At 42.6% G+C, this 26,779-nt stretch overlaps 1 protein-coding gene across 1 annotated transcript in view; it reads left to right on the top strand.

Moving 5' to 3' along the window:
- The window catches only part of LOC110514161 (sphingomyelin phosphodiesterase 3), a 45,072-nt gene that overhangs the window by 6,547 nt on the left and 11,746 nt on the right, over positions 1–26,779 (top strand). The window contains exon 2 of the mRNA XM_021593712.3: positions 24,195–25,885. Coding sequence (XP_021449387.2) covers positions 24,536–25,885 — 1,350 coding nt within the window. The 5' untranslated portion in view covers positions 24,195–24,535. The remainder of the gene's footprint in view (positions 1–24,194; positions 25,886–26,779) is intronic.

Consider the following 26,779-nt stretch of genomic DNA (forward strand, 5'->3'; position numbering starts at 1 on the left):
TGTCCCTCTATAATATATATTTTTTTAATAAAAAAAAATAAAAAAAAATAGCTTCACAGATCTTAATTGTAAAGGGTTTTAACACTCTTTCCCATGCTTGTTCAATGAACCATAAACAATTAATGAACATGCACGTGGAACGGTCGTTAAGACACTAACAGCTTACAGACGGTAGGCAATTCTCGTCACAGTTATGAAAACTTAGGACACTAAAGAGGCCTTTCTACTGACTCTGAAAAACACCAAAAGAAAGATGCCTAGAGTCCCTGCTCATCTGCGTGAACGTGCCTTGGGCATGCTGCAAGTAGGCATGAGGACTGCAGATGTGGCAAGGGCAATAAATTGCAATGTCCGTACTGTGAGACGCCTAAGACAGCGCTACAGGGAGACAGGACGGACAGCTGATCGTCCTCGCAGTGGCAGACCACATGTAACAACACCTGCACAAGATTGGTACATCCGAACCTCACACCTGCGGGACAGGTACAGGATGGAAACAACAGCTGCCCGAGTTACACCAGGAATGTACAATTCCTCCATCCGTGCTCATACTGTCCGCAATAGGCTGAGAGAGGCTGGACTGAGAGCTTGTAGGCCTGTTGTAAGGCAGGTCCTCACCAGGCATCACCGGCAACAACGTTGCCTATGGGCACAAACCCACCGTCGCTGGACCAGACAGGACTGGCAAAAAGTGCTCTTCACTGACGAGTCGCGGTTTTGTCTCACCAAGGGTGATAGTCGGATTCGCGTTTATCGTCAAAGGAATGAACCTGTACTCTGGAGCGGGATCGATTTGGAGGTGGAGGGTCCGTCATGGTCTGGGGCGGTGTGTCACAGCATCATCGGACTGAGCTTGTTGTCATTGCAGACAATCTCAACGCTGACATGACCCTCCAGCATGACAATGCCACTAGCCATACTGCTCGTTCTGTGCGTGAGTTCCTGCAAGAGAGGAATGTCAGTGTTCTGCCATGGCCAGCGAAGAGCCCGGATCTCAATCGCATTGAGCATGTCTGGTACCTGTTGGATTGGAGGGAACTTGCAGGTGCCTTGGTGGAAGAGTGGGGTAACATCTCACAGCAAGAACTGGCAAATCTGGTGCAGACCATGAGGAGGAGATGCACTGCAGTACTTAATGCAGCTGGTGGCCACACCAGGTACTGACTGTTACTTTACATTTTGACCCCCCCCCCCCCCCTTTTCTCAGGGACACATTATTCTATTTCTGTTAGTCACATGTCTGTGGAACATGTTCAGTTTATGTCTCAGTTGTTGAATCTTGTTATGTTCATACAAATATTTACACATGTTAAGCTGAAAATAAACGCAGTTGACAGTTGAGAAGACGTTTTTTTTTTTTTGCTGAGTTTATATGACACCCACATAACCACACAACACAACTATGTAGAGTTTTCTTATTGCAGGACTTTGTCAGTCTAGCTATGTCACGACTTCTGCCGAAGGTAGCTCCTCTCCCTGTTCGGGCTTTTTCCTTTTCTGTTTGTTTTGTCTTTGTTTCTTTTTCACACCTGGTTTAATTTGCGTTAATTTCTGTGTGTATAATTGTCACCTGTTGCCTGCCTAAGTTTGTGCGGGATTAGTCTTTTATGGTGATGTGCTCGGTTAGATTATACCGTTATTTGTTTTCACGGATTCTTAAGTGTATGAGTGTCGGAACTTTGTGTTAGTCAGTGTTAGTCAGTTAGTTGTGTTAGTCAGTACCGCTTACTGGTCGAATCACTCTGTAGATTTCCAGCTCGATTTCCAGCTCCTGTTGTCTTGCCTGGACATACAGTTCCTTCAGAAAGTATTCATACCCCTTGACTTATTCAATATTTTGTTGTGTTACAGCCTGAAATAAAATGGACTAAATAGATGTTTTTCTCATTCATCTACCCCATAATGACAAAGTGAAAACATGTTTTTAGAAATATTTGCACGCTTATTGAAAATGAAATACAGAAATATCTCATTTACTTAAGAATTCACACCCCAGATTCAATACTTTGTAGAAGCACCTTTAGCGTCGATTACAACTGTGAGTCTTTCTGGGTAAGTCTCTAACAGCTTTCCACACCTGGATTGTGCAACATTTGCACATTATTCTTTTCAAAATTCTTTAAGCTCTGTCAAATTGGTTGTTGATCATTACTTGACAACTATTTCAGGTGTTGCTATAGATTTTCAAGTAGATTTAAGTCAAAACTGTAACTCAGCCACTCAGGAACAGTCACGGTCTTCTTGTTAAGCAGCAGAGTAGATTTGTCCTTGTGTTTTAGGTTATTGTCCTGCTGAAAGGTGAATTAATCTCCCAGTGTCTGGTGGCAAGCACACTGAACCTGGTTTTCCTCTAGGATTTTGCTTGTGCTTAGCTCCGTTTCTTTTTATCCTGAAAAACTCCCTAGTCTTTAATAATTACAAGCATACCCATAGCTTGATGCAGCCACCACTATGCTTGACAATATGGAGAATGATATTCAGTAATGTGTTGTATTGGATTTGCCCTAAACGTAACACTTTGTATTCAGGACAAAAAGTGAACTGCTTTTCCACATTGTTAGCAATATTACTTTAGTGCCTTGTTGCAAACAGGGTGCATGTTTTTGAAGATTTGTATTCTGTACAGGCTTCCTTCTTTTCACTCTTTCAATTAGGTTAATATTGTGGAGTAACTACAATGTTGTTGATCCTGAGCGGTGTCCTTCCTCTCCGGTAACTGAGTTAGGAAGGACGCCTGTATCTTTGAATTTACTGGCTGTATTGATGCACCATCCAAAGTGTAATTAAACACTTCACCATGCTCAAAGGGATATTCAATGTCTGTTTTTTTATTTTACCTGTCTACCAATAGGTGCCCTTCTTTGCAAGGCATTGGAAAACCTCCCTGGTTTTTGTGGTTGAATCTGTGTTTGAAATTCACTACTTGACTGAGGGACCTTAAAAATAATTGTATGTGTGGGGTATAAAGATGAGGTAGTCATATACAATTCATGTTAAACACTATTATTGCACACAGAGTCCATGCAACTTATTATGTGAGTTGTTAAGCACATTTTTACTCCTGAATTGATTTAGGCTTGCCATAACAGAGGTTGACTAATTATTGACTGAAGACATTTCAGCTTTTCATTTTTTATTAATTTGTAGAAATTTCAAAAAACATAATTCCACTTCCACAAAAATCTCAATTGAATCCATTATAAATTCAGGCTGTAACACAACAGAATGGGGGGAAGTCAAGGGGTGTGAATACTTTCTGTAGGCACTGTATACAATTCCAACGTTTAGTGCCTGAATTTGAAATTCAGTCATGTGCCCCTCCCTCCTCAAAATATTGAATACACATGCGCCCTTCAAAAGATGCGTGACAGCACCCACTAGCTAGTCTGAGTACCAGTCTCTTTAGATAACATTCCACTCCTTGCCACTCCTTGTAAAGGCTACATTTCTTTGTCACATGACATGGAGAACAGGGAGTGGATTAACTAAAAGACTAGTACCCAGGCTACCCACTGGTGTCTGTTTAGGCAAAAACGATGTTGAATGGATTTAAATCTGCTAGTTCACTTAGCATATTGGCTGTTTAGGTTAAAAAAATTGGTTCTTGAATGGATTTGAATATTCCAGGTCATTCAGCATATTTGCTGAGGAATTTCACAAGCATAATATAATATGGTTTTCTCATGCCTGCCCCAGATGGTATGCCCAACTGTGTCCCATAGACAATCCCTGACAATATTTACATCAGAAAGCCCACTTACAACCCATTTCAAATAGATTCAGTGCCTATTTTGTACCTACGGGTTTGCCTGTTTGTGACCCAAATGGTTTACCCGATTGGGTCCCAGTCATTATTCCTGAACAAATAACACCACATTTCTCACTTTCAACCCGTAAAAAATGATTCAGGGCCTATTTAGGACCCACACTATAACCCCATATGGGTACCAGCTAAGATAACCATTTTGCCCTTGCCCAGTTGAAACCCATGAAGTCCATATAAAACCCAGGTGTGGCCCACCTGGATATGTTGGCTGGGTATAGGACAGGATTTGTCTATGATGTGCTTATGTATTAGTCCTACAGAGGCATTATTACAGCACAGATGGCCAAATGTGATATATGTGTAAAAGAAAATACAGGCCCATATCTATTCAATATTAAAAGTATAAATAGGTCAAGCTGAGTGGGTCCGGTGATGACAGAAAAACATGAATGTTCAATGTCACTGTCATATTTCTATACAATAGTCTTCATTACATAGGTCTTTTGCCTGGTTTTTGTCTGTGCTGCTCGGGATGGAGCCCTTAAGTGCCATCAAGTGTGAGGCTGAATACATTGTCACAATCCGGTACAACTAAATGCTCTATCGTTGGGAGTGAGAAATAAGGTTCGTAGAGAATTGTGTATGCTGCCAAGCAGTCGATTTTCTCAGCAAGAGGCTGCACTCAGTAATCAAAGGCATTGTCTAACGAATGCTTTTAGTAAAAGAGCAGCGATACGACATTGGCCCAAGTATGAACCTCTACAGTCGTGGCACCAAAGGTTGTGACTGAACACAATGAGAGGGTGGGGCTCTCTGCCATACTAGACCTACATAGCTTTAACTTTTTATGACACTGAGCAAGTTGACAAGATTCTCTCTCCCTTTTTCTATCTTTCTATCTGTAGGCCTACTTCCTACTTCCTACCTTCTCCCTTTCATCTAGTACATTCTGAAAATCTGTCTATTTTTTAACATCATCTCTCCATCACTTTCTCAATTCTTCTCTTTCATACAACCCTGTCCCTCTCTGTCTGTCTATACCATCTCCCTTTCCTTGCCATCTGTCTGTTTCCATTCATAGTGCCTGGGTTAGGTTGTCTGCCAGCATGGCCAGTGGTGCGTAGCCTGGTGGTCCTTTGGGTGTGTTATTATACAAAGTGTGGTGGTCCAAAATACAGCAAAGCTGGCTCAATTTAATCTAACCCATGTCACAGTATTGCCATAGCAAACTAAATCACATAAATAGATCATGTAAAAATGCCTGGAAGAAACACTCCTCTCATTGCCTCCACTTTTCAGCGTAAGACATGTTAGCTCGGACAAGCAAATGCAAAAAATATTTTTCAGTTAGATTTGATTGAATACTGAGGTAGAATTCTTTATTGATCCAAGTAGTTACACAATTTCCAAACCTCACTTGAAACACTTACACGGAACCCAAACCGGCTGCACGCGTGCGCCTTCGTGCGCCTTCGTGCGCCTTCGTGCGCCTTCGTGCGCCTTCGTGCGCCTTCGTGCGCCTTCGTGCGCCTTCGTGCGCCTTCGTGCGCCTTCGTGCGCCTTCGTGCGCCTTCGTGCATACATTTATTTTGTCCCCCTACACCAAACGCGATCATGACAAGTAGCTTAAAATATCCAAATAAACTCTGAATCAATTACATTAATTTGGGAACAGGTCGAAAAGCATTAAACATTTATGGAAATGTAGCTAGTTAGCTTTCACTTGCTAGCTAATTTGTCCTATTTATTTAGCTAGCTTGCTGTTACTAGCTAATTTCTCCTGGGATATAAACATTGAGTTATTATTTTACCGGAAATGCACAAGGTCCTCTACTCCGACAATTAATCCACACACTAAACGGTCAACCGAATCGTTTATAGTCATCTCCCCCTTCTAGGCTTTTTCATCTTTGAACTTATATGGTGATTGGCATCTTAACTTTCATAGTATTACTACACCGACCGGCAACACAGTTTGTCTTTCAATCACCCACGTGGGTATAACCAATGAAGAGATGGCACATGGATACCTGCTTCTATAAACCAATGAGGAGATGGGAGAGGCAGGACTTGCAGCGCGGGCTGCATCAGAAATAGAAAGGAGTTCTATTTTAGCCCTTGGCAACGCAGACACTCGTTGGCGCGCAGTGTGGGTGCAATAATTTAATAACATAGATTTCTAAATTTATTTTGCAACGCACGCGACGCAAGTGGTGTGGTCAGCATATTAGGCCTAACAAAAGACATAGGATTTACTGAAGTTCTTCTATTAGCTGCACATGACCCCTCTGATTCTATGGCATTTAGAAAAGACTGCAGACATCTCAGACGTCATTCAGAGTGAGCGCTCAAAGCACACACAGGGAAGGAACAACAGCTTACACATTGGAGTTCAATTGATGATCACAGACAGTATATAAGATGTGTGCTCTAAAATTGTATTTCTTCAGATTAAGTCAAAAACAATTGTTCATAGCTAAAAGCTTATAGGGATTTGAAATGTAAGGCCTGAGCTCAGAGAGTTGGAACATCGGGCAGAAGTGTAGTGTATGTGTGGAAAATGTCCTGTCATGTCAGTAAGGAAGAAGCCATCCATTCAGAAACATTTAGGGGTTATGGACTTTGGGATGTTAGAGGTCAGTTTCTGTGTAACTTGGTTTTTACTGTATTCAGAAGGATTTTTAAAAAATGGTTTAGCTGGAAGATTTTCATTTGCTAAAAATATTTGTGTTTTAGCTATGTGCACATGTGCATGTTTGTGTGACCACCAGCCCTCAACTAGTCCTGTCTGACTTTGCCGTCCACTCGTCCATGCCCTCAGCCACCCACACTGCCAGGCTTGACCCATGCCATCCTCGTGCCATCCTCATACCATCCTCTCTTCTACAAAGCCAGAGCAGAGCTGTGTAATTTGGTGCAGTATGCTGCCAGCTGCTGGTCTGTGTGAGTGTGTAATTATGTTGCTGTATGGTTGCTCTGGGTGGTGCTGTGGGCTTGGGAGGCACCCAGATGGTCTGGTGGGCCAGCTCTGGTGGAGAGAAGTTTCCTCCTCAAGGTCCTGGCTACAGCCTGATCACAGGGGGAGAAGTCAGTGTGGGACCTGGGTCTGGGTGGGGCTCCATCCATACCAACACACCTCCACCCTGCCTAACCTATCAGATTGTCTTTCCTTACATAGAGATCACGCTCTGACCTCAAAAAGCAGGGTGGGCATGTCATCTGTGTTCTGTACATGCGTTTGTGTGGAGCGGTGGGGTGTCGTGTTAATTAGCCTACTGTTGGCATGTACAGTGATTAGAGATGGGGTTTGCTGGGGCGGTGGGACACGTAGCAGACTGCCTGCGGTCTCAGATACACGCAGGCCTAGAGAGCGGCTGTACGAGGGCTGCTGTATTGCATGTAGGACATAGTAGTGCTCTCTGTGGAGTGTGTTTACACGGTCCTTGAATGTTTATACGTTCTGATTGATGTACCATAGTGGAAAAGGTACAGACACTAAATGTCTCTCTCTCCATCTATCTCCTCTCTTCTATCCTGTCTCTCTCTCCTCTCCTAGGGGGTCTACTCACCTTTGTTTGCTGTTGCTTGAACTTTGGGCAGTTTACGTGGCAACCTTCACTTCACACTTCAGTGATTAATTGAACCTGTGACCTATCTCTGCCTGTTCTTTCTCTTTCTTTGTTTTTCACCTTTTGTCACTCCTCTCTATATCACTGTAACTGAGTAACTTGTTACCATTTCATCATTTGATGTGCTGATATGGCTATATCTCATTGCTAATGGGATCTTTCAAAAATGGTAGTTCCTTCAAGTGGCAGTTGGTTTAGTTTGGAAAGACCATAGAAATGGAAAGACTGTGTCTGTGTGCAGCTTTTTTGTGAAAGTCCTTTACAATGACTTACAGTGCATCTACAATGCACTGGTTGAACAACCCCAGAAAATATCACACTCTCTCTCAAGTTCCACACCTACTGTATATGACATGGGGCATTTTAACTGTATTGCCTTCAAACCTGCAGGAATGGTGCAAACGCCACAACATTTCTATTCCGAGGCAGGCTTTCTTTTCGAGGCGTGGCTGGCTTTTAGTCCAACACTGGCTTGCTTTCCACACAAATGCATATTTGCCCTATCGGTATTATGAATAGAAATGTATTTGTTTTCCCTGTACGCAAGTTCTCAGACAGAAACAAACAGTTTTGACATTTCAGATCAGCTGTTTCTTTGTACATGACAAATATGGAACAAATCAATGCGACAACCAATCGATATATGTCTGTAGAAAACCAGGGCAGGGTTTGTACTAGGGACCACTCTCTATGTGTTTGTGTCTTTGTGTTGTGTGCGGATTTGCTATGTTACTTTAAAGAATGTGAGAATGCATGATGTCTGCCCATATGTCTGCCTGTGAAAGTATTTCAAGGGCAGGGGAGTAGGCTGCATGTTTACAGAAAGAGGAAGCTGGAGTATTTTTTTGTGGTACAGTTTGGGCGTGGGGGTTAAAGAATGAGAATGATCAAATCAAATGTTAATTGTCGCATGCTTCGTAAACAACAGGTGTAGACAAACAATGAAATGCTTACTTACAGGCCCTTCACAACAATGCAGAATACAATACAAAATGTAATAATAATATTATACAAAAATATGGTAACACAAGGAATCAATACACATTGAGGAATGATAACTTGGCTATATACATGGGGTAGCATTACCAAGTCAATGTGCAGGTGTGTGACGAAATTGAGGTAGATTTAAGCAATAAGGCCCAAAGGGTGTGGTAAATGGCCAATATACCACGGGCTGTTCTTATGCACAACGCAACACAGAGTGTTTGGATACAGCCCGTAGCCGTGGTATATTGGCCATATACCACAACCCCCGAGGTGCCTTATTGCTATTATAGGCTGGTTACCAACATAAGCAGTAAAAATACATGTTTTGTCATTCCCGTGGTATACGGTCTGATGTACCATAGTGTCAGCCAATCAGCATTTATGGCTCGAACCACCTCGTTTGTACATATACGTAGGGGTAAGGTGACTAGGCAACAGGATAGATAATAGACAGTAGCAGCAGTGTGTGTGTGGTGACAGTGTGCCTGTGTCTACATGTTATGTGTGAGTGAGTGTGTGTGTGGGCTCTGGGGTGGGTCCAGCTGTGTGGCTGGGGGACGGGTCAAAGGTCATGAGTCGGGACAGGGAGAGAGGGGAGGTCAGTGTGCAGTAGAGGCACAGCAGAAGGGCTACGTAGCATGTAGTGTATGATGGCACATCAGCTCCTTCTTATTGATCCAGCATGATCTAGATTTGAAAGGATATTTAGGGCAGCTGCCCTGTGGCAGTATGAGCCCATATGGGCCACAGCCCAGAGGCATGCTGGGTAATTCTGAATCATCATTGTAATCCCCCATGTGAGTACATGCCAAGCAAAATAGGCCTCTTTATACATTGGCCAGCTGTAATACTCCACAGCCCTACTGTATGATATTCCAGGATTCACTCTCTCTTTTCCTCGCTTTCTCTCACGCATCCCTTTTTCTTCTTGGTAACCCTTTGTATGGTACATTTCTACTGTATACCTACTCAGTAACACTAACATTAGTTAACCAATTGTTGCATACAAATTGAGTCATTCTGGATTATTTTGGATTGTTTGTCTTTCTCACTTGCTAACACAAACATACACAAACATAGACCAAGGAAAACATGAGGAATGATTGTTCCTTACTAAGAAGCAGGTGGCAGGACGGGCTGATTGAGTTATAGTGATGATTTCATTGTGGTAATAGTGATGGCATTATCCATTTCCTCTAACAATATTAAATCCCAAATTACAGAGCACACAGTCCTGTCTGTAATAGAAAGGGTGATGAATGAAAGAGGGGGAGAGCATACAGAGCACACAGTCCTGTCTGTAATAGAAAGGGTGATGAATGAAAGAGGGGGAGAGCATACAGAGCACACAGTCCTGTCTGTAATAGAAAGGGTGATGAATGAAAGAGGGGGAGAGCATACAGAGCACACAGTCCTGTCTGTAATAGAAAGGGTGATGAATGAAAGAGGGGGAGAGCATACAGAGCACACAGTCCTGTCTGTAATAGAAAGGGTGATTAATGAAAGAGGGGGATAGAGGGTGGAGAAACTGAAAAAATTGAACAAATGACCCATTCTGACCCAGTCTTCTACCAGCATAAAGCAACAACTAGTGCTGCTGGGTAAAACCCTTGAGACTGTTTGTCCAGACACAACTTAATCTGCCAATGGAAATCCAGCAGTAACAAAACACTAATAGACTGACCCTCATATAATACAATATTCAGAGCATTTGGCAAAATATTCTTATCTGGCCAATATGCTTTCTGGCTTTGGAAAGGCATAATGATGGATTGTCTAATGAGGCTTTCATATAACTGGGAGTGATTGTTTTCAGTCCGCTTTTCACTTAGGGACTTAGTCAAATAGTAGTAGCCAATCTTATGACATTTAAGAATAAGAAATGCTTATTTATACCACATATGAGGACAGACTAGTAACTGCATCAGAGTGTACAGTATGTCTGTCTGTTGGGGTGTAGATTTGAATTACACTTGCATGCTCTACAACTGTGCCTCAGGCTCAGGCTTATGTGACCAGGTGTGTGTGTTTGCCAGTGTGTGTACAATATTTATTGAGCTTTATGTATATTTACAGCAGTGTGTGTGTGTGTGTGTGTGTGTGTGTGTGTGTGTGTGTGTGTGTGTGTGTGTGTGTGTGTGTGTGTGTGTGATCCACAGTGCAGTTGTGTTGTGTAAAGCTTTAACACAAACGTGTGTGGTAGGAGAATTGGAGGTGGTCAACATTCACCACCAGACGCCGACAGGCAACGCTAGTGCAGTTCCTAGGTGCATGTGACTAGGTCACCATGACAACCGAAATCCCTTGAACATGCTCGGAGTGGCATCGCTGGCTGGCTCTGGCAGACACTCCTGGTTTGGCTCAGCAGTGGAGGAAGAACGGGAGGCAACTTTCAAAGCTTACAGGAAAGAGAAAGAGATCCAGAGAAGTTCCTTCGCTCTGAGAAGAGGGAAACAGCAACTCTCTCAGATCCTACTGGTCTATTTTAGTTCTATGCCCTGAACACAGACATTTGTTCAGCATATACAGTGCTGCCAGTGTCTCTGGTCATTACTCACAATGTAGCAGCAGCATACACTCATACACTTTCCACTATTCGGCACCATTAATAATGAAACAGAAGGAATCCACCACAGCCAGCTGGATGGGCTACATCGGTCTCTGTGGTCACTGGATACTTAGCAGTATATCACTCATTAGTCCACTCTATCACGTTTGGACACGAACAGCCACGCACACACACATGCACGCACACACAGACACACACACAGACACACACACACAGGCGCACACAAACAAACACATTCACCCACTCATGGTAGCAGGTGCTTTTGATGTTATCAGTATTGATCCAATGGAGAGGGACATTTGGTAAACAGATCCATGGGGAGTGGTTGAGGCAGGCACCCCAGTTGTTTGTCATATTCATCCCCATTGTCTGGGAAGCAAACTGGTGAATCTCACTGAGATTGGTTTTGCTTCAGTTGAGTGTGTATTTTTTCAGGCAGGAAGGCCCCTTGGGTCCTTTATGAAATATGGAAAAGATGATTATCAGAGTCATGTTTAACTCCAAAACAAACACATGGTTGGCTAGCTAGATGAAACAGATACCACCCTGCTCAGCGGGGGATACATCTTACACAACATTGGCCGGAGCCTCCTGTAAAATGGAAAGATACAGTATATTCCTAGATTCCCTCCAGTAAACAACAGATAAGAGTTGTTAGTCATGTAAAGACAGTGAAGAGCAGAGCTGACTGCTGAGCTGGCTACTCTGGCAATCAGACAGGAGGGCTCTCTCAGTGGCACAGGGCACTGCTGTGTGTGTGTGTGTGTGTGTGTGTGTGTGTGTGTTTGTACGTGTGCGCATGTGCATGTGCATGCATGTGCGTTTGCCCACATGACAAAATACTACAGTTTACTATATAATACTAGAGTACTTACTATAGAATTCTATTCGGGGCAGAACGACATATTTGTACCTTGTCAGCTCGGGGATTCGAACTCGCAACCTTTCGGTTACACTCTAACCACTCGGCTACCCTGCCGGCCCAGCAAAACCACTACAGCTTTATAACTAAAATAATACTACAGTGTTTAATTTGCATAGACCGTGCCTATTCCCCTCCTCCTTATCCCAACTTGTGCTACCCATAAGGACAAACCTACATGCCAAGTATAGATCATTTGTTATGTTCCCTATGGGTTATAGAAAAGAGCAGAAGCGCTGAACGATTCATCCAGACTCCAGTCCGATCTACCTACAGGTTATGGATCATTTGCTCTTTTAGTATTTGTTCAATAGGTTTCCTCAAGGAAAAATACCCTACTTTTATGTCAAAGATAATAAAACAAAAACACTATAGTGAAATACTACAGTATACTACATTCATGTCCGCAAAAACACTACAGTGAATCCTATACTATATAAATATCGTAATACTACAGTATTTTTTCATGTGGGTGTGTCTTGGTGTGTGGTCTTAGTGGCTACAGAAGCCTTACTGGCTTGAGAAGTATTACTGTAAGCATTACTATAAACTGCAGGGTCAGGTAAAGTTTTCCATCTCATACTGTGCTCAATCTCTCTGACTATAGCATACTTCACATTGTGTTCTGCCAAGCACAAGTAGTGTGTTCAGGCAGAGGTCATCACATTCAGTCCTGGTCTGGTCATACTGTAGGTACTGTAGGTGCAGCATCCTGCCATGTAGCACCAGGGATGGGCACAGCGGGCTACAGTGGTGCCCTGTCTTCCCTGTCATCAGCAGCAGTAGACCCAGCAGAGCAAACACATCAATAAAAGACAAGATTGTTTCTGACTGCAAAACTCCTCTCTGTGAGTGTTCTTCTGTGTTTGGGTGTGTCACTGTGTATTTATATCTCTGAGAAAACTACAGATGTAGGATCTTAATTTGAGCCAGTTTGCTACAGCAGGAAAATAATCCAGCAGCAACAGGAAATGTGAATTGTTTATGCGGATTATAATAAATTGACGTTTTTCATTGAGGCAAATCAAGTCTCAAATTTCAACGTGGAAATTACAAACTTCAGAAGCCTTTTTAAAACTCAAACACACATTTCCTACATCGGTAGTGTTTGTGTATGCATGCTTTATGTTTGTGTATGTGCAAATATGTCTATGAAACTAAAAGTATGCATAGGATAGGATATTATACCGTTCATACCAGTGGCGGTTGGTGCTGTTTAAGATTAGGGAGGGAAAATTTGTTATGAGCATGGCCTTTTTTCTATTACAGCAAATTGGATGACTGTCATTCATATTCCATTCACCCAGCTCAACATCGATAGGTTTAGGCTACTACATGATACAAAAAATTTGCCCTATACCCATCATGAGGTTTCTACAACCTAGCCTACAAATTCAACTTTGTAACTTAGGTGCACAGGTCGAGAGACAAATTGGAGTAATCAAGGTGACAGTGACACATTCAGTACCGACTTGCACACTCTTGCCTGCATCTAGCTGATCTGGATGTAATCATTAGTCCAAACAGTTGCAAAACGTTCTGTTCTAAAACAAAGGTTCCTATTGGACAAACTCAGGTAGGTCCATCCCCGTTTCATTCCGTTTGCTTCCATTTAAAGAAAACAGAATCAGCGGAATGAATACACCCATGATCACCCGCACACACAGTTAACTTTCATAGCAGCCACATACAGCATCGTCACTATGCTCGTTGTATAATTTATTCTTGTATCAACTTTTGTAATGTTTCACTATTTGAATTGTTATGAAATTCACTGAGTAGGATGGTCCTCCCCTTCCTCCTCTGGTTCCTATAGTTTATGCGATGTGGCACTGTGGTTTGCATGTCTGTGTATTTGTGGGTTAGATACAGAGATAGAGAGGATGATGGTATGTGTCAGCTCTTGCACAATGCAGTGATATTTTTTCTATCATCCACACTGTTGAGGATTATGATTAGTTGAGTCTGGATAAGACACAGGGTTACTATTTGATAAAACAACTGGTGTTTTACTCTCCACTTGATCCTGCCATCTGTCACCCACCCCTCCGATGCAGAGGTCAGGAGTCAATCTGCTGCTGTGGGGAATGGGCTCTAGGTTGAAGATGACAAGGTTAAGACAACATAATACTGTAATTCTATGTGGCAGCATTTGAAAGTAAACAAATTCATTGGACCAGTGCTGTTGATAACTACTAGCGCCGTTGCTAACTTGCAACGCTGGTCCCATTTTCGCAAAACGTTATGGGATATTAGAATCCCGTTGTCTTAATCTTTGTCATCATCAACCTAGAATGGGCTGGGGAGATGGATGATGATGAGGATGGGAACCGGTTCTGCACTTTCTCTTCCTCTCCATCTTCCTCTGCTCTTCTTTTCACGATATCTCTCCTTTGCTTTCTCTCCATCTCTATCTCTCCTCTCCATCTCTCCTCCGCTCTTCTCTCAGCTGTCCCTGATTGAGAACCATACGCACCAGGGATACGCACCAGAATAAAAAGATCTCTACGGTCAGTGCGTGACAGCTATCTGATTTAAAGCTGGTAGCCAAAGCACAATCAAAATTATCATTGCTAAAACAGTGCCTATAGAAGGTATTCATGCTTATTCCAAATGTTGTCATGTTACAGACTGATTTCAAAATGGATTAAATATATTTTTCTCACCCATCTACACATAATACCCCATAATGACAAACTGAAATCATGTTCTTAGACATTTTTGCAAAATGATTGAAAATTAAATATAGAAATATCTAATTTACCGAAGGATTCCCACCCCTGAGTCAATACTTTGTAGAAACACCTTAGGCAGCGATTACAGATGTGAGTCTTTACAGGGTAAGTCTCTAAGAGCTTTCCACACCTGGATTGTGCAACATCTGTCCACTATTCTTTTCAGAATTCTTCAAGTTCTGTCAAATTGGTTATTGATCATTGCTAGACAACCATTTTCAGGTCTTGTCATAGATTTTCAAGTAGATTTAAATCAAAACTGTAACTCAGCCACTCAGGAACAGTCACTGTCTTAGTGGTAAGCAACTCCAGTGTAGATTTGGTCTTGTGATTTAGGTTATTGTGCTGCTGAAAGATTAAATTATCTCCCAGTGTCTGGTGGTAAGCAGAATTAACCTGGTTTTCTTCTAGGATTTTGCCTGTGCTTAGCTCCATTCCTTTAATTTTTTTATCCTGAAAAACTCCCAGTCCTTAACGATTACAAGCATACCCATAACATGATGCATCCACCACTATGCTTGAAAATATGAAGAGTGGTATTCAGTAATTTTTATTGGATTTGCCCCAAACATAACACCTTGTATTCAGGACAAAAATTATATTGCTTTGCCAAGTTTTGTGCAGTATTACTTTAGTAATAGAAGCACAAGCATGTTGCTACACTCGCATTAACATCTGCTAACCATGTGTATGTGACAAATAACATTTGATTTGATTTGATTTGATTTAGTGCCTTGTTGCATGTTTTGGAATATTTGTGTTCCTTACAGGCTTCCTTCTTTTCACTCTGTTAATTAGGTTAGTATTGTGGAGTAACTACAGTGTTGTTGATCCATCCTCAGTTTTCTCCTATCACAGCCAATAAAATCTGTAACTGTTTTAAAGTCATCATTGGCCTCTTGGTGAAATCTCTGAGTGGTTTCCTTAATCTCCAGCAACTGAGTTAGGAAGGACGCCTGTATCTTTGTAGTGACTAAGTGTATTGATACACCATCCATAGTGTAATTAAAAACTTTACCAGGCTCAAAGGGATATTCAATGTCTGTTTTTTGTTTGTTTTACCCATCTACCAATAGGTGCCCTTCTTTGTGAGGCATTGGAAAACCTTCCTTGTCTTTGTGGTTGAATCTTTGTTTGAAATTCACTGCTCGACTGAGGGATCCTATAGATACTGTGTGGAGTACAGAGATGAGGTAGTCATTCAAAAATTGTGTTAAACACTATTATTGCACACATAGTCCATGCAACTTAGTATGTGACCTAAGCATATTTTTACTCCTGAACTTATTTAGGATTGCCATAACAAATGGGTTGAATACATTGACTCAAGACATTTCAGATTTTTGGGAAAAATATATATTTTCACATTATGGGTAATTATGTGTAGGTCAGTGACAAAAAAATCGAAATGTAATCCATTTTAAATTTAGGCTGTAACACAACAATATTTGGAAAAGGTTAAGGGGTGTGAATACTTTCTGAAGACACTGTACAAGGGATTTTTGAAAGCCAAGCATGTCGCCTCAATATGAATAGTAGTAATTACAGGTGTGATGCTGCATTGTCTTCTGTGTAAGCACATAGGGTTCAGAATGGAGAGCTATCTCTGTGTCATTTGCACATCAAGATACCAATATGATCAATCTGAATGCTATGCAGAGGGAAATTGATGGGAAATTCCTCAGATTGTTGTATAACATGCATATACATCATTATCATCTTGGCAAAGTGGCACATACTCTATATTGAAGACAGAATAGTTCACAGTTAATAATGCTTCAACAAGCACTGACAGTTTCATATAGCAAAGAAAATATAAATAAAAGTGTAGATTTTTTTTATTTATTTTTTGTTTCTCTGTAATATTACTAGCCACCTAGCAATTTTATGAAGTTGACTTTAGCTAGCCCAGATAGGTTCCCAATTTCACAAACTCATAACCAATAAGTCATTTCAGGCTATCAATCAAGTTCGTGTAGTTAGCTTGTCTAACTATCTGAGCTGGCATGCCTGCTGGCAAGGTTGTTGGACTTCAAGCAATAATTAAATGTACTGAATAAGATTAAAATTGCTTTCACTCTTTTACGCAGATTTTAGCATCAATGCAGCATTTTTTTTAAAGAACCATTAGTCAGGACGATACAGACAACTCAAGAGGTATGCTTAGATTTGCAGACACCTTTTTTTTTACATAGAATTAAGCATAATGATTATGGCTCAAGATTGCAGGAAACGGCTGTTTCAGGTGTCTGAAAAATGCTACATTCTCCAACCCTCTGTCATGATGCCCATGTCAAGACAGCTAAGAAGAGTTCACATTGTAATGGTTCGTCATCGGACCCAAACATACTCCCAGTCGTCCCCACTGCCATTTCAGCCCCGAGGAGAAGGTCACAAACAGCCCCTGGTGGGAGCTGCTACTGCTGCTGCCTCCACTTCACTCCAACATGGTCATGGTCATAGGTCCAGAGACAGATGCAGTTAGTGTTCCGCCAGCCTCATCATAGGGCATAATCCTTGTCTAGCCGACAGAACCAGGCTGTGCATCCAAAATGGAATGCTATTCCCTGTATAGTGCACTATTTTTGACCAGAGCCCTATGGGCCATTTGAGATGCAGACAGGGGCTGCAGTCCAAACATGTTATTTTTACCCCCTCAGCCCTTGAGGTAGCCACTTTCCCTCGGGGGAATCCCCATCGTAACCAGATGCAGTTTGATAGCCATCTTCAGAGGAGGTTCAATTCACAAACGTTGCCCCGTCTGCCCTTGATTTAGCTCGAGGGAGCGAGTGAACAACTTGGTCACTTGCGGGGTTGATATGACCCACAATTCAATGCAAACTGTAGTCACATGTCAAAATCTGGTGGCTGCGAAGTGTCAGATTTAATCAACAAGGCCGGATTTTTGGCATGTCAGAAAAAAGTATGAAGCTAGCTTCCTAATATATATATATATATATATATATATATATATATATATATATATATATTAGATATATATAGACATTGATTTTAGCATTGGCAAATTGGCTTAGTCTCGTAGTGAGGAGCCTGTAAAACGTAGCTTGATTCATAAACATATTTTGGGGGAATTCTGACATTTATTTGAATAAATTACCAAACTATAAAATTAGCTAGCCAGCTATGGGTAACTGTAGCTAGCTACCTGACAGGAGTGCTAGCTATATACGTTATCTTACTAGGTATATTAATAGCTTTAGGTTGGTTGTTTTTAAGCTCAACATCAAGATTTTCACTAAGGACAGTGCCTCTCAGATCATAGCTCTCCCTCGCTTGGGCAAGGGACATTTAAGGCACTTGGATGTGACGATGTAAAACGTAATTTGAGGGTTTAGGGCCGAGGGCTGTCTACTTTGAGTTTGAAACTCGGGGTTGATATGATAAACATAGCTGTGTTTACACAGGCAGCCCAATTCTCATATTCATTTCCACTAATTGATCTTTTGACCAATCACATACATCTTTTCACATCAGATCTTTTTCAGAGCTGATCTGATTGGTCAAAAGACCAATTAGTAAGAAAAAAATATCAGAAATGGGCTGCCTGTCTAATGCAGTCCATCTGTCCTTGATGACATAATGCATGACGTTACACAATATGACAGAAAGTATGGCATTAGCCATAGTGACAAACTGTGAGGGCACACATGATGACACAAACAGTGACCTTACACATAATGAGACACCATGTAACCAGATATGGTTTATAATCTTGTAACAGACTTTAATGCAACCTACATTACCTAATTAAGAGAGCTAATAGCATCAATATATCAATTTCTGATCTATTGACAGTTTTTCTTGGCGTCAGTCCTAAAGGGACTCACTATCTGCTTTGGATGTTAAAGTTGTTATCCTCAAAATTGAATTGACAGGGGCTGCATAATTCATTGGCAGGAGCTGCACAGTGCTTTCTATTTCTTAACACAATTACATTTTTACATGATCCTGATCCATTCAGAGAATGGCATCTGCATTTTCCAGCATGTTTTTACAAAAATACAGATTTTTCCCGCAAGGACATATACAAGATTCTACCCTCCACAACATAACCTTCACTCGAAATCAAAACTCCAAACCTACAACCTGGTTTTGGACAAAATTACCAGGAAGGATTCCTACTACCAATGATTCTTATTTCCAAGGTCTATACGGCAAATGCTCTGGCAAACCAATGACCAGCAAAAGAAGCACAAGAAACCTGAAAACACCATCCAAGCTGGACCTGAGTGAGTAATATTTAGCCTGAAGCTACTTTTAAAGCCACGATATATTTTACTTTATAAGGACTGAATGCTAAGTTGAGGCTGCCAAGCTTCCTAGGACAGAACAGATCAGATCAATTAGCACTCAAGTGTGAAGTGAGAGGTGTCAAAGCCTCCCAAATGCAGAGGCCTTTGAATCCCCTCCATCTGTGCAGAGGTCATTACCATACAACAGCCCCTGGATTCAATTCAATTCAAGGGCTTTATTGGCATGGGAAACATGTGTTAACATTGCCAAAGCAAGTGAGGTAGATAATATATAAAGTGAATATATAAAGTGAAATAAACAATAAAAATTAACAGTAAACATTACACATACAGAATTGCATCTCTATTTTGAACTGACATGGAGCCAGGACACTTCAATTGTAAATGACCTCAATAAGAAACAGTATTGTTGCTTTGATCACATCAGAAGATATCCTCCTCGCAATCTCCAAAATACAACAGCCACAGGACAACTTTGTTTGGACGTCGTAAAATATCATTTGCCGAAACTGAAGAGATATAGCTAGCTAGTACCTCCATTTACACGTTGGAAGAAAACGGTGGACAGAGACTTGATAGCTACGTTAGCTAGCTAGCTGGGGTTTTCTACAAGAAATTGGCCTCCCGAAAAAAGCTTCTCCCAAGTGGGTGTGACACCTACTCCTGTTGCCTGCTGCACTGTTGATTCCACCTGGCGATCTTTTCAAGTTGTTGTATTTGTTTCTTGTGCTTTATGCTATTTGCCTCATGACTATGAACTTGCTTGTTTACCCAACCATGGGACAGGCTATGTTTGTTCCCACACTCTGGACTCTGACTCTCTATTGACTGCATCACCGCCTGGTATGGAAACTGCTTGGGCATCTGACCGTAAGGCGATACAGAGGGTAGTGCATACTGCCCAGTACATCACTGTGGCCAAGCTTCCTGCCATCCAGGACCTATATAATAAGCGGTGTCAGAGGAACTATTCATATTCATGAAATCACAAGTGCAATATTGCAAAACACAGTTTAGCCTTTTGTTAATCCATCTGTCGTCCATCTGTCGTCTCATTTTGAAATTATGCTTTACAGCGAAAGCAATACAAGCGCTTGTGTAAGTTTATCGATCGCTCGAGAAAACAATAAGTACACTTAGCATCAGGTAACTTGGTCACGAAAATCAGAAAAGCAATCACATGGTCCAAGCACACCAAGACAGTCATGAAGAGGGCACGACAAAACCTATTCCCCCTCAGGAGACTGAAAAGATTTGGCATGGGTTCTCAGATCTACAAAAGGTTCTACAGCTACACCATCGAGAGCATTGGTTGCATCACTGCCTGGTATGGCAACTGCTCGGCTTCTGACCGCAAGGCACTACAGAGGGTAGTGCGAACGGCCCAGTTCTGGGGCCAAGTTTCCTGCCATCCAGGACCTCTATACCAGGTGGTGTCAGAGGAAGGCCCTAAAAATGGTCAAAGACTCCTTCCACCCTGGTCATAGACTGTCTCTGCTACCACACAGCAAGTGGTACCGGAGCGCCAAGTCTAAGTCCAAGAGGCTTCTAAACAGCTTCCACCCCCAAGACATAAGACTCCTAAACATCTAGTCAAATGGCTACCCAGACTATTTACACCCCCCCCCCCCCCCCCCCCCCCCCATTTACACCACTGCTACTTTCTGTTGTCGTCTATACATAGTCACTTTAATAACTCTACCTACATGTACAGTGCCTTGCGAAAGTATTCGGCCCCCTTGAACTTTGCGACCTGTCGTGGAAATTTCCTCTATTTACCAAATCATGGGAGCAAACCACACACACAAGTCAGAGTTAGTTATCAAAGTCCATCTTTAATTATATGAGCTCTATCACAACCCTGTGACTCTCAGATTGATTCAGTGTCTCCCAGTGAATCCTCTGAGAGCCCCCTTACAATACAACTGAGTTCCTTTAATAGCAAAGACACACATAGTCAGACAGCATAGACATAACTCATCGTTCAGCTTTGTCTCCTTTCCCAAACCCAAACCCAGAACCATAAACCAATCCTCCATTACAACAGGCATATATCAAATTGTCATTTATATACAACCCACTCTAAATACAAACTCCTGGACAAACTCACGGAGAGGAGGGTGAGGCTATAGGTTAAGATAGAAACAACATAAGAGGGAGCATAGAATGATTCCAGACACTGCAACCTTCCTTTCCCCACTATGGGAAAGGTAGATAGTGAAAGATATGTTTACACATGATGACACTTTGACCTCTCCCCTCTCAGCGGCCCAGGCAACTTAGTTTTGACATAGAACAGATACCTGCAACCTCACCACAGAATTACACAAAAATACCATTCTGATGAGAATTAACTTACACACATTTGATGAATATAAAACATCTTACATATGTTACCAACAAATTCTGAATCTTCCCTAACAGACCTTTTGCCACATTTCAGGCTTCAAACATAAAGATATAAAACTGTATTTTTTTGTGAAGAATCAACAACAAGTGGGACACAATCATGAAGTGGAACGACATTTATTGGATATTTCAAACTTTTTTAACAAATCAAAAACTGAAAAATTGGATTACAGCTGTAAGTCGCTTGGGGTATGTCTCTATCAGTTTTGCACATCGAGAGACTGAATTTTTTTCCCATTCCTCCTTGCAAAACAGCTCGAGCTCAGTGAGGTTGGATGGAGAGCATTTGTGAACAGCAGTTTTCAGTTCTTTCCACAGATTCTCGATTGGATTCAGGTCTGGACTTTGACTTGGCCATTCTAACACCTGGATATGTTTATTTTTGAACCATTCCATTGTAGATTTTGCTTTATGTTTTGGATCATTGTCTTGTTGGAAGACAAATCTCCATCCCAGTCTCAGGTCTTTTACAGACTCCATCAGGTTTTCTTCCAGAATGGTCCTGTATTTAGCTCCATCCATCTTCCCATCAATTTTAACCATCTTCCCTGTCCCTGCTGAAGAAAAGCAGGCCCAAACCATGATGCTGCCACCACCATGTTTGACAGTGGGGATGGTGTGTTCAGCTGTGTTGCTTTTACGCCAAACATAACGTTTTGCATTGTTGCCAAAAAGTTCAATTTTGGTTTCATCTGACCAGAGCACCTTCTTCCACATGTTTGGTGTGTCTCCCAGGTGGCTTGTGGCAAACTTTAAACAACACTTTTTATGGATATCTTTAAGAAATGGCTTTCTTCTTGCCACTCTTCCATAAAGGCCAGATTTGTGCAATATACGACTGATTGTTGTCCTATGGACAGAGTCTCCCACCTCAGCTGTAGATCTCTGCAGTTCATCCAGAGTGATCATGGGCCTCTTGGCTGCATCTCTGATCAGTCTTCTCCTTGTATGAGCTGAAAGTTTAGAGGGACGGCCAGGTCTTGGTAGATTTGCAGTGGTCTGATACTCCTTCCATTTCAATATTATCGCTTGCACAGTGCTCCTTGGGATGTTTAAAGCTTGGGAAATCTTTTTGTATCCAAATCCGGCTTTAAACTTCTTCACAACAGTATCTCGGACCTGCCTGGTGTGTTCCTTGTTCTTCATGATGCTCTCTGCGCTTTTAACGGACCTCTGAGACTATCACAGTGCAGGTGCATTTATACGGAGACTTGATTACACACAGGTGGATTGTATTTATCATCATTAGTCATTTAGGTCAACATTGGATCATTCAGAGATCCTCACTGAACTTCTGGAGAGAGTTTGCTGCACTGAAAGTAAAGGGGCTGAATAATTTTGCACGCCCAATTTTTCAGTTTTTGATTTGTTAAAAAAGTTTGAAATATCCAATAAATGTCGTTCCACTTCATGATTGTGTCCCACTTGTTGTTGATTCTTCACAAAAAAATACAGTTTTATATCTTTATGTTTGAAGCCTGAAATATGGCAAAAGGTCGCAAAGTTCAAGGGGGCCGAATACTTTCGCAAGGCACTGTACATCTACCTCAACTAACCGGTGCCCCCGCACATTGATTCTGAATTGGTACCCCCTGTATATAGTCTCACTATTGTTATTTTACTGCAGCTCTTTAATTACTTGTTACTTTTATCTCTTATTCTTATCCGTATTTTTTTGAAACTGCATTGTTGGTTAGGGGCTCATAAGTAAGCATTTCACTGTAAGCTCTACATCTTGATTTGATTTGTCCCCGCAGGAGGCCTTTTGACTTTTGGTTGGTCGTCATTGTAAATAAGAATTTATTCTTAACTGACTTGCCTAGTTAAATAAAGGTTAAATATAAATAAATAAACATAATCATTTATACTGTCACGACTTCTACCGAAGTCGTTGCCTCTCCTTGTTCGGGCGGTGCTCGGCGGTCGACGTCACCGGTCTTCTAGCCATCATTGATCCATTTTTCATTTTCCATTGGTTTTGTCTTGTCTTCCTAGACACCTGGTTTCAATCCCATTCAATACCTGTTGTGTATTTAACCCTCTGTTTCCCCTCATGTCTTTGTCAGAGATTGTTTTATGTCAGTATTTGTTTTTATGGTTGTATGGGTGCGCGGCGGGTCCTCGTATCCATGTTTATTTATGTATGTACATTTAGTGTTTGGAGCATGTTTAGTGGACATATATTATATAAGACTCCATTACACTCCGTTTGACTCTCCTGCGCCTGACTTCCCTACCACCTACACACACGACTCTGACATATACAGTCTTTGTAGCACAGTCTTGCCCCAGGGCCTCTGCCACACACACTCCAGGTTGTGCTGAATATGGTTTGGTGGCTCCGGGGTTAGGCTGAGGCCAGTGACCCTCCAGTGTTGTTAAACCCTCAACTGTTTCAATGAATGAATTAACAATTCATGATTTCTTTATACAGAGTGGATTGCTTTCCTTTTTCACTCAACCTCTATTCAAATAAGGTTACCCCACTGATTGCCTCCTGTGTCTAAAGATCGTTTACAGCACTGCTATTTGCTATGAATTCTGCTGATTGATAAACCATGTTTTGTCACTAAAACCAATTGGGGTTTTTGTTGTGTTATAATATAAACATGTCTTATTTTGACTGTTTCAACACACAGACACACCCATGATTCTCTGTTTTGCTGTAGTACATATTATGGCATGCACACAAGCCTATCAGAAACTATGTATCTGTGAAGCAGTATTTCTAACCATTGGGGGACATTAGTGAAATTAAGACCCATTTTGCTGACCACACTTTTCATCATAGTGAGTCATTGCACAGCTAATTCCCCTTCCATTTATTCTCTCCCTATTTCTCTTATACATTCTCTCTCTCTATCTCTCCCTCTATGCTTCTTTCCTCCATCTTCTATCTGCAGGTTCTGATGCTGAGATAGTGGTGAGATCTACTTCTTCATAGATCTGACTCCCTGATGTCCATGGAACCTTTGTGACTGCAGCATTTAGTTCCACGTCGTCAAGATGATCTCCACCCAGAGATTATAGTTCATCCTTCCTCCATTGGAGGTCCACTGTTAAGAGGGGAGGGGGAGGATAAAGGAGCCTCCTGTTGTCAGAGAAAGAGCTTCAGAGCCTGCTGGTGAAAGCAAAGGGAACCATGTAGTGTCTTTTTCTCCACTCAGGGGGGAGGGTAGATTTGAGTTTAGTTTTTTCCCCATTGATTTTAGTGTAAAAGTGTTTTATGTGAGCCAGAGAAGAGATGGTCCTCCACACCTCTCCCTACTCTAGTGCCTTCCTACGGTGCCTCAGCAGCCTGTCATGGGGCTTCATCTTCCCCTGCTACTGGCTGCTGGACCGCCTGCTGTCCTCCTGCGTGGCAACCTCTCTGGAGAAGCGTCGGCGCTCCCAGGACCCCTGCTCCTTTGTGACGCTGTATGTGCTGGTGTCCACCCCGCTCTACCTGTTGCTCCTCCTGGCCTCGCTGCCCTTCGCTCTGCTGGGCTTCCTGCTGTGGGCTACCCTGCAGACGGCCCGCCATCCCTATCTCTACACCCACCGCCGCCCAGACAAGCACCAGGCCGAGCAGGGGGGTGTGGCGTCACTGGCCGACTGGAGGCCGCAGGGCCGCAGCTTCTGCTTCGGCAGTTCCAACGTGTGCCTACTGCCAGACTCCCTGGCACGCTTCAACAACCTGTCTGAGACCCAGCGCCGTGCCCGCGAGGTGGGCAAGCGCATCCGTAACGGGGCCAGCCGGCCGCAGATCAAGATATACATCGACTCCCCCACCAACACCTCCATCAGCGCAACTTCCTTCAGCAGCCTGGTCACAGGGTTCCGACGGACATCCTCCCTGGGCCAGCGGCCCGACAACACACCCGAGGCCGAGACCGAACCCGTAACCGACTGCCCAATACACACCACAGGTCCAAACTGCCCCATACACACTGCAGGTGCTGACTGCCCCATACACTCAAAAGGGGACCAGGGCTCCTCAGATTGTCCCATCCATGTAGCTGGTGGAGAGGACACACCAGAGTGCCCCCTTCACACTGCTGGTTCTCAGAACAACTCTGACTGTCCACTGCACACCACAGGGGCCCAGAACTCCCCAGACTGCCCCATGCATGCCTCGGGGGTCCAGATCAGTATCAGTGCCCCAGAGCCAGACCCCCCAGAGGCCGGGACAGGGAATCACCAAGGGGAAGGTGATGCAGAGAGCCTGACAGGGGGGGTGTCTTCTAACAACACCCTGTCCCACCGCACCTCCATGTTCAAGAAGCACTCGGGTCGCAAGCGGCGCCAAGGCGACGACGGATTCGACCATGAGATCTCTGCCTTCTTCCCTGCCAACCTGGACTTCCTGTGTCTGCAGGAAGTGTTTGACCACCGGGCCATGTCCAGGCTGAGGCAGCAGCTGCACCACTACTTCCCCTACATCCTGAGTGATGTGGGCCGCTACGCCTGGAAGGGCTGCTGCTCCCGCTTCAAGTTCCTGAACAGCGGCGTCATGATGGCCAGCCGCTATCCCATACTGGACGCCCACTACGAGTGCTACCCCAACGGCCGAGGGGAAGACGCCCTCGCAGCGAAAGGAGTCCTCTTTGTCAAGGTGAGGTGTTTTTTCTCTGTCTATCCTTCTGATAGCATTGGCAAGTGCTGTAAATAAATCTCTGTCAGTGTGTAAAAGGCTGAAGGAATAATAATAATTAGGCTAGTACTTTTCAACCCGGTGAGTTTTACCAATGTGTTACTGCCTCTTATTGGGCCAGACTTTTGGTGAAGGACTTAAATGTCCTCCAGGCTGCATCCTCACTTCTGGCTGCTTCTTGAGGTTGGATCTGTCTCCTCTTTTGTTGGACAGATATATTCAATCTAACTGTCGCAGAAACAGTTTGCACAAAACAAAGTTGAATTATTTAGGCATAGTCCCCTGTAGCCTTGGCTTGGGGGGGATTTTGAAATTGAACATCTCTCTTGAAATCCTGGCAGACACCAGGACAAAAATGAATTTATTTTTATTCCTTTTATTCGGTCTCAAATAAAACTGTAGGCCTTAGTTTTCTTTTGAGGGTTGCAGATATGTGTCTACCCTCTGTTCAAAGGGTGGTGTCATTTCAGCAGTTTTTGCTATTCCCATATTTTTGTATTTGATTATAATTAGGTGGGCTGTCTTTTAATACCATGACAGTATTTCTGAAGTTCTCAAACAAGCAAGGTCTCTTTTTGTATGTTGTAGTGACACTAAAACAGTTTCAAGAACAACATTTGAATTAGCACAGGGCAACAGGAGCTTATTGAGCCTATTTGATCTTCCTTTTTAAGGATAATCTTCTATTACAGCTGTCTTTGGGCTTTCGAGTTGCTCCAAAACTACAGATTCGCAACTTTTCCTAAAACATACATTAAAACATACATTTGGCTAGAATGTTAGTCACTCCCATTCCCAGCAGTGAGCTATGGTAGTCTGCTGCCGTAGCAGCGCTGTGCCGTGTGCTGTGGGTGA

Source organism: Oncorhynchus mykiss, chromosome 1 (assembly GCF_057628025.1).
Source record: "Oncorhynchus mykiss isolate SJ-2025 chromosome 1, ASM5762802v1, whole genome shotgun sequence".
NCBI classification, from domain to species: Eukaryota; Metazoa; Chordata; class Actinopteri; order Salmoniformes; family Salmonidae; genus Oncorhynchus; species Oncorhynchus mykiss.